The sequence below is a fragment of the Schistocerca gregaria genome, chromosome 7 (assembly GCF_023897955.1).
Source record: "Schistocerca gregaria isolate iqSchGreg1 chromosome 7, iqSchGreg1.2, whole genome shotgun sequence".
Taxonomy (NCBI): Eukaryota; Metazoa; Arthropoda; class Insecta; order Orthoptera; family Acrididae; genus Schistocerca; species Schistocerca gregaria.
Window position 1 is genome coordinate 467,434,687 of NC_064926.1, and position 8,706 is coordinate 467,443,392.

Here is an 8,706-nt window from a genome sequence, read left to right on the forward strand (position 1 = left end):
GTTATGGGACCATTGCTTTTCACAATATATATAAATGATCTAGTAGATAGTGTCGGAAGTTCCATGTGGCTTTTCGCAGATGATGCTGTAGTAGACAGAGAAGTTGCAGCATTAGAAAATTGTAGCAAAATGCAGGAAGATCTGCAGCGGATAGGCACTTGGTGCAGGGAGTGGCAGCTGACCCTTAACATAGACAAATGTAATGTACTGCGAATACATAGAAAGAAGGATCCTTTATTGTATGATTATATGATAGCGGAACAAACACTGGTAGCAGTTACTTCTGTAAAATATCTGGGAGTATGCATGCGGAACGATTTGAAGTGGAATGATCACATAAAATTAATTGTTGGTAAGGCGGGTACCAGGTTGAGATTCATTGGGAGAATCCTTAGAAAATGTAGTCCATCAACAAAGGAGATGGCTTACAAAACACTCGTTCGACTTATACTTGAGTATTGCTCATCAGTGTGGGATCCGTACCAGATCCGGTTGACGGAGGAGATAGAGAAGATCCAAAAAAAGAGCAGCGCGTTTTGTCACAGGGTTATTTGGTAACCGTGATAGAGATGTTTAGCAAACTCAAGTGGCAGACTCTGCAAGAGAGGCGGTCTGCATCGCGGTGTAGCTTGCTCACCAGGTTTCGAGAGGGTGCGTTTCTGGATGTGGTACCAAATATATTGCTTCCCCCTACTTATACCTCCCGAGGAGATCACGAATGTAAAATTAGAGAGATTCGAGCACGCATGGAGGCTTTCAGATAGTCGTTCTTCCTGCGAACCATACGCGACTCGAACAGAAAAGGGAGGTAATGACAGTGGCACGTAAAGTGCCCTCCGCCACACACCATTGGGTGGCTTGCGGAGTATAAATGTAGATGTAGATGTACTTTTGGGGAGAATTTACTAATTTGTAAATAATATTCAAAACTTCTTTATTTTTAGTTGATGTGCTGAAGCTTTATTTTATTCTTTCATGTCTGTCTAAATTTGATGGCAGTGAGCAGTTGCCAGCAATTCTCTATCCCCCAGTACAGTGATAAAAAAATTCACAGGAAAATACGTTGGCAAATCACATTCCGCTATGGTTTACTAATTTAATGGGCACTTGTGTCATTAAAAAAATTAAGGTAATGATGTACCTGCATAATTGTTTCCAGTGGGTTGCTTTGTAATGTTACAGGAAAGATCTTGACAGTTTACGGGCTATCAGCACTGTACGATCAATATGTGGTTTCTGTCCAAAAACTTAAAAACTAGAAAACCATTGAAAAAATCAAAACTGAAGCTCATGTAAGATGCTGTGGGGACTCAGTTTTGTCGGGAAGGACATAAGGGGACCCCACGATCAGGCCCCATAATAAAAGAAACAGCAATTCAGTTGCACCAAAAAGTGGATGGTGAAGATGACGTATTCCAAGCAAGTGAAAGTTGACTTCACCTTTGAAAAAATTGTCACAGCATTAGGCAAGTTGCTATTTCAGGTGAAAAATGTTCTGATGACACTAGTACAAGTAGGGAATTTGTTGAAAATTTTGAAATATAGTCTCAGAAAATCAACTGGTAGTTAGCCAGTTGTACAACATGGATGAAACAGGACCAAATTAGAAAATGCTGCTTCAAAAAAAACCTTGCCTCTGACAATGAAACAGTCCCAGGAAGAAGACTAACAGAGGATAGGCTGACTATTCCAATGTGTAGCAATGCATGTGGTGACTCCAAAATGCCGTTTTTTGTAATCAGCAAATTAAGAACCCAAGACCTTTCAAAAACACACACATCAACACTTCCCATTCTTTATGATGGTAAAAATTAGTGCTTGGATGGTTAAAGTACTTGAAATAAAAAAAACTGCCACCCATGCAGTTGTATTGTTAGACAACGCCACAAGCCCACCACATGACTTCAACGAACCAGCCAGTGGACCAGGGTGTCAGTTAAAATGATATTACAGGAGGAAATGCATCAGTGCTTTGTTAACGAAAACAGACAAGTGTTGTGATCTTTTTGAAGCAATAAAAAGATTCAGCATAATAATTTACACCACTACTCAAGCCTGGGAGAACTTCAGGGAACTAGTCTACAAAAATCATGGAAATAAATTTGCCCTAGCCTAAATTAAGAGCAAGAACTTCCATAAAATATTGAGTCAGACATTGTGGGTCACTGATTTGAAAACTCATGAAAATCATATCCAGCCTGCTGATATTGAGGAATGGCTAGCAGAAGGTGATATTGCTGCTGTTACTAATGAAAAACTTGAATATGATCAGATGATCAATCCTGCTTTGCTGAGGTATAATGTTGAGCAAGAGGCTGATGAAGAAAGGGAAGAAGATGAAAAGAACAGCCACTCTCCAGCAAAGGATATGTTTGAGGCAGCCCTCAAATAATAGTGAGCTTCTGGGTGATCAGCTGAGTTGTTGTGTCTATTTTCTGGACGATATTTTGATGACTGACCCATCTTCCTCAGATGCTTTGAGTTTTGCTATTTGTGTACTTGCTGCTGGGACACCAGCTGGACTGTGATCTATTGTTGATTTCACACCTCTAGTTGTAGCTGAGCTTTAGTTAAAGCAGCGGTAAATTCCCAATTTTACAGAGCATGCACTGGTTGTTGAATATTGTGCTGAAAATGGAAACAATAACTCTACTGAACACTAGGAAGCTCCTTATTAATGAGTCATGCTGAGAAAACCTGAGAGATCATTGACCTCAAATATTTGAAACAACAACCAGCCACTATAGCTACGAAGATAAGTATAGGTGAAGAAGTGGTGTGATGGGGCAGCTGCAAAGTCAAGATTTAAGAAATTAGGGAGGGGGGAGGGGGGAATTATACTTTTGTAAATAGATTTTCAGTGTCTGAAATTTTCTGTTTTCTTATCTCTTTATTAGAAATGTAATTTTTTAACTGATGTGTTACATCATTTTGAGCTCTTAAGTGGCTTGTTTCATTCTCCTCTAATTACCTGACCTGTTTAGCATTCCAACTACCCCTTGATCCCATACAGCCCCCCCCCCCCCCCCCCCATGAAATATATTTATCATCCAACAAACTAATCAAGCCCCTCTTTCCATTATGTAACCAGATCTCTTTAACTAGCCATCCAGTGATACACAATGAAACCACTAGACAGTATTTCAGTTGTGACACTTGCAGAGTTAAACCATTCAACTATCACGAACCAGTAATTACTCTGACATTGAAATACTTCAACTACAGTACCACTGTAACTCCCTGTACTACGGCTCATTGTAATTGTTGGCAGGTCACCTGCACTGAGAGTGTCGCAGTGTGAACTTGACTGTACAGTACAGCTTCTCCACTGTAACTAACCATAAGACCCATGTTAAACCCTTTTGAAACCAGTTTCATGAACAGTTGTACAGCGATACCATTACTTTTACCAATTGAGTCATTATTTCATATGGCTTTGATTCTTTTTCTCGCACCAGGCTGTTGCTAGTGTAAGACCTTTATCTGCTACTGCTGTCCACCAGCAATGTAGGTATGATCATTGCCACTCAAAGCATGAATACAGTTCATCATTTCTACATTGGTACTCTCCACCATTTTTTAACAAACACATTAAATAGCATTACAATAATTAATTATGAATATTCAACCAATATCATTGTAAATTCAGCTACTGCACTAATAGGTTAAGACTACGGAACTACCAGAATAACAACTAAAATAAAACTTCTTCCTTTGACCCTTCACACCTCACAACATGTTGAAGACACTGTGCCGTGCATGTGCCGTTTGTAGACAAATACAACAGTGGAACCTACAGGTTTGGCTAGTGTCTGCATTTCTTTTAAAGCATGCCATTTTTCATGGTGTTTCAATTTTGTTGTGCAACCCATATATATGCTAACTAAAAACATTATTATGCTCTTTACAAGACTTACTAATGATGTGAACAAAACTACAAGCATTCGACAATCAAAAATATTTGACAATAGCTGTTACTTCATCTGTATTTATAATAAGAATTGCTATTTCTAAGAAAAAAATATTTTTATTGCAGGTATGAAAGTAATGAAAATATGACTATTACTTGTTCTACGAAGGTATGTTCATTTGGTAAACAAGTAGTGGAAAAGGTTGAAACAGAATATGCAAGGTTCGAAAATGGACGGTTTGTGTACCGTATTCATCGCTCACCAATGTGTGAATACATGATCAACTTCATCCACAAGTTGAAACACTTGCCTGAAAAGTACATGATGAACAGTGTACTTGAGAATTTCACTATCCTACAGGTAAGTCCCACCTACAGACATAGAGTGTACATAGCTTAATTATAACTGCTTCATTGTTTCTCTTAAAAGAGGCAAACTCTGAGAAAAAATTGAAAGTTATATAATTGTCTGATAGAGCTTAAAATTGTCATGAATGAGTGCTACAGATTTTCAGTATATATACAACGTGCTATTTTTCTTTTCCAGGTGGTCACAAATCGTGAAACCCAAGAAACTCTCCTGTGTACAGCTTATGTGTTTGAGGTGTCAACTTCTGAACATGGTGCTCAACACCATATCTATAGGCTGGTGAAGGACTGAATAAATGAAAGAAACACTTTCCAACAGTGCCTAGAACCGCTGACATCTGTACATTAATGTTTCATCAAGTATTATTTTTGTTATAAGTGACCCTTGTGGGTGGGCAAACAGCTCCTCCACAGTAAGTGTTCTGGACTCTTGTCAGCGGTGCCAGGGATGCCAGATGACAGAATGTTTGTGATAGTACTAAGTTGGTATTGAAGCTCGAATTACACCACTAGATTATATTTTTATTGTGATCAAATGAGAGTTAAATTTGTTATTGGAAGGAGTTTGTCAGTTGGCGTGTACACTTTCAGATTGAAAAGTTATATACTCAAGTATATAGTTACAATCGACATGGCATCCCTAGTGTTAATATCTACACCATTTGAAATATAAAGAAGTCTAATGAAGTTAAACAGTAAATGAAAATTAAATCGAGTGGCAATTTTTGATCTCTGTTTTAGTCAAATATTTTCGTGGTGAGAAGTAAAATTATGTAGTATTTTACACGGTGGCAGCTGTGCGTTTACTTAAAAATGAAAGTGGAACATACTGTGGATAGAATATTTTCTTTTATATGTATTTAACTACAATCTGGCATTTAAACATGTGCTTGTTAATGAAATCAGCATCACTATGTATGTATATATGTGGATACTATACATACATATTTATATATATTTTAAAAATATCTTCTGTGAAGATGTAGGGCACTCTTTCACTAATACAATTGAAAGCAAAAAAAAAAGTCATTGCTGTAAATAGGTTTACATGGATGAGTAAATTCTATGTTTTCCTTGTGCCAAGAGAAGACTAAACAACTATTCAGCAGTTTGGCTAAAACATTTATAACACTGAATTTCCAGAAGGATTTGGCCATATCTGGAACTGCCATATCACAGTAGAGGTTTCTTGTTTGTACTTAATGAGATAAATATATGTATAATAAGAAGAATATGCTATATGCCACAATGGTAAACTTTTACAGTGTGAAAAAAGATTAAGATATTTCTATGATTAGTTATTCCTTTGTGGTGTAGCACTTGAGTAAGTGCCTTTTCTGTACTCTTCATGTTGACTGAATTTTACCTATGCCAATGCTTTCTCTGCAAAATATTACAAGGATTTATTTTGGCACAATTATTTTGTCAGGAGTTTTGTGATTTGTTGGAGTCGTCATGTTGTATCCTTTATTGATTTCTATCGTTTGCAGGTTTCTGAACTAGGGATCAAAGCTCAAAATGACATGAAAATAGAACGCGTAATTCAGTATTTGTTCATAGTGGAAAAACAGCAAAATATAAGTTCTGAAGATCCTGGCTTCTGTACAAAAAATCTCTATTCACTGTACACAATTCATCATATGTGCATGACAAATAATTTACCCTGCTGCCTCATACCAGCAGTTTAAAAATAATCTGTGCCATTTATGTGACTGTAATTAAGAAACAGAAATGTGAAAAGCAGAGCTTTTATGTAAATTTTTACTAAATTAATTCTAAACTTAATTAATGTATGTTTTATGGATACTTTAGAAATAGAATTTAACTTACTGATATTATTTAATTTGAAAGTAATTTCACTCTTGACCAGTTATATTTTAAATATTCCCTGTAGAAGTGAACAGAATATTTTAATGCATTGAGTAATAATGTGATAGTCTATTGATAACTTCATTTTCTTCTGTTTAGTGTGTTTTTTGTAAAATAATATTCTTTTTCATAGTATCCTGTGACTATAGTTAAGACATGGAGAGCTTTTTTATAGTTTATATTTTATTTTAGCTTAGAAGAATAAGTGTTTTAAACACATTTTGTACAAAGCAGTTTTTAATTTTCTAAGTTGCCATATATAAATGATTGTTGTGATATGTTTGAATATTTGACAGCAGTTTCCTTGATGGTGATACATTTGTATTCAGTTGGAATAAAATGACTTTCTCTCTGAGCCAGTGGGCTGTAGCTAACCAAACTGAGTAAAGATTGGCATTTCATTTGTATTAGTGCAATGTCACATGTATGACTACATGAGAGATTTTCAGGATGCAATTCTGCATCAGTTTGTTGTAACTCTTGTGTCTTAAAACTTTTGATTCTTGTGTTGTGAGTTGAACTTGCATGTTAGTACTACCAGATTTTATTTACTTTGCATGTGAGATTGTGTTGTGTTATATTTTATGGGTCCTTCCTTTATTTGCAGCTTTTTATTTGGTTTGGGTTTTTATTTTGTTTCACTCTTAGTATCTTTAAATAAATTGTTATTTCAAGCCCTGAAAGTAAGAGACCTGTTTGTACTATTTTTGTGTTACACCTTACTTGTATTTGGCAGCAAAACTAGAACAAAACAGAAAGTTATGAAAAAATAAAGTGGACTCTTTTGTACAGTTGATAATCAGTCTTCATTATTTAATTGCCTTTCATCCCATGACACTTCGTATTTCCCAGTTTTCGCTGTTACATGTTCACAAAGGCAACTCCCCCATACTTATGTCCTGAATGTATAATGACATGAATGTAGTAGTATTATGCCACTTGAAAGACTAAATTCAAGTCAAAGTCTTGACTGCTTAAAAGTTAACCATTTTTATAATTTGATTAGACCTTGGGTGCCAAAATGAACTTGCAAAACTGTAACAGTCTAGGAATAATTGAGACGTTGCTCACAGGAGAAACTCATATTTGTGCTGTGGAGATGGAAACTGTAACAATGCTGTTTTATTGTGGATCAGTATTTTGTAGCTGGTCAGTGCAGGAGGTATGAAATATTTTATATTTTGTACATTTAGAACATTCCACTTAAAAATACTCAACCAATTAAAGAGACATACTCTAGACGACACTGGTTTTGGTTATGCTACTATGGAAAAATGGGATGTTCTTATATAACAGATGGCAGCAGGTGCTAAATGTACTTTATAGTCTCCTTTATATTTTGTCTCCTGTGGTTAGTATATGAGTTGCTGACAGCAGAAAGTAAACATCTCCAGAATTTTTAAAATTCATTTTCTTGTGATATCCAACTTGGGAAGCCTGTCATTTACCGCACATATGAAACTCATCCAAAGTCATTAAAGTGTCTCTAGCAACAACTATAACTCACTGCTTACTGCAAAAAGGGAACATGTCATGGCACCATCAAGAGAAAACTGAATACACCTTGTATTGGATTCTTCACAGAAGAAAGATAAATTTATGTTCTTACGAAAATAGAAAGAATACTTGGTGGCCAAAATTCTATGAAAACAGTTGCCTTAGTAATGATTCTTATGGAAAAGGTGTTCCATAAGAGCAAAAGATTTATTTAGCCCTATTAAAGTATCATGAATTTAGTTTCAACAAAGATACACCACAGGTAGCTCAATGTAAGATCAACATCAATAGCCAGCCAACTGATAGTTTTATTTGAGGAATACTCGGATGAACTTTGAACTTCCCAAGGAACCTGCCTACAAAGCCAAACTATGCACAAACATCTTAAAAATGGATTATATTTAAAAAAAATTAATTTGGACTAAGGAAGAAAAGATGCTGTTTTGGAACAAAATTCTGACATGTCCAACAACAGAGAGAGATGAAATTGAGGAGAATTTTTAAGTCTGTATATTTATTTTGATGTAATAATGCTTAAAATATGTTAAAGGTGAGGAAACATCTATAATAAACTTGCATTCTACAAATATAAGGATTTTCATTTATATTTCACATTGGTAACTGTAAACAAGGGAACATGTCTAGTTCCAAAAAACAATCTTTTTACGCTGCTAACACAAAGGTGCATAAAAATTAGATAATCTAAAGTACCTTGCAGCTGCATACCTGTAGAAAAATGTAGAATAATTTTGCTTTAGAGTTTTTGTATAAATCAGTTTTTTCTCTCTCCTGTGAAATGAGTGGAAGTAAACTTGTTCCCTTCTGCAGTTAGCAGTTAGCAGTTCCTATGTACGCCTCAAAAAACCTGGTTACGATGTGCTTCACCGTTGTAAGCAAAGTGACCTAATGAAGGGATCTATGAAGCAATTTCGAAGTCAATGCATCACTTTTCACAGCTTTAAGTGAGAGAATGTTGCAGTCTGAACACCCACACTGATGTCAAGTGACATAAGCAGAGGATAACATAGTGGTTGACCAATGGTGGGTGAGCCCCTGGATCT

At 35.8% G+C, this 8,706-nt stretch overlaps 1 protein-coding gene across 10 annotated transcripts in view; it reads left to right on the forward strand.

The window, feature by feature from the left end:
- Positions 1 to 6,947, forward strand: part of LOC126281832 (transcriptional enhancer factor TEF-1) — an 824,099-nt gene extending 817,152 nt beyond the window's left edge. For all 10 annotated transcript variants that reach the window (XM_049981067.1, XM_049981068.1, XM_049981069.1 and 7 more), the window contains 2 exons: positions 4,037 to 4,271; positions 4,458 to 6,947. In XM_049981067.1, the coding sequence (XP_049837024.1) occupies positions 4,037 to 4,271; positions 4,458 to 4,571 (349 nt within the window). In that variant the 3' untranslated portion in view covers positions 4,572 to 6,947. The remainder of the gene's footprint in view (positions 1 to 4,036; positions 4,272 to 4,457) is intronic.
- Positions 6,948 to 8,706: the final 1,759 nt, after the last annotated feature.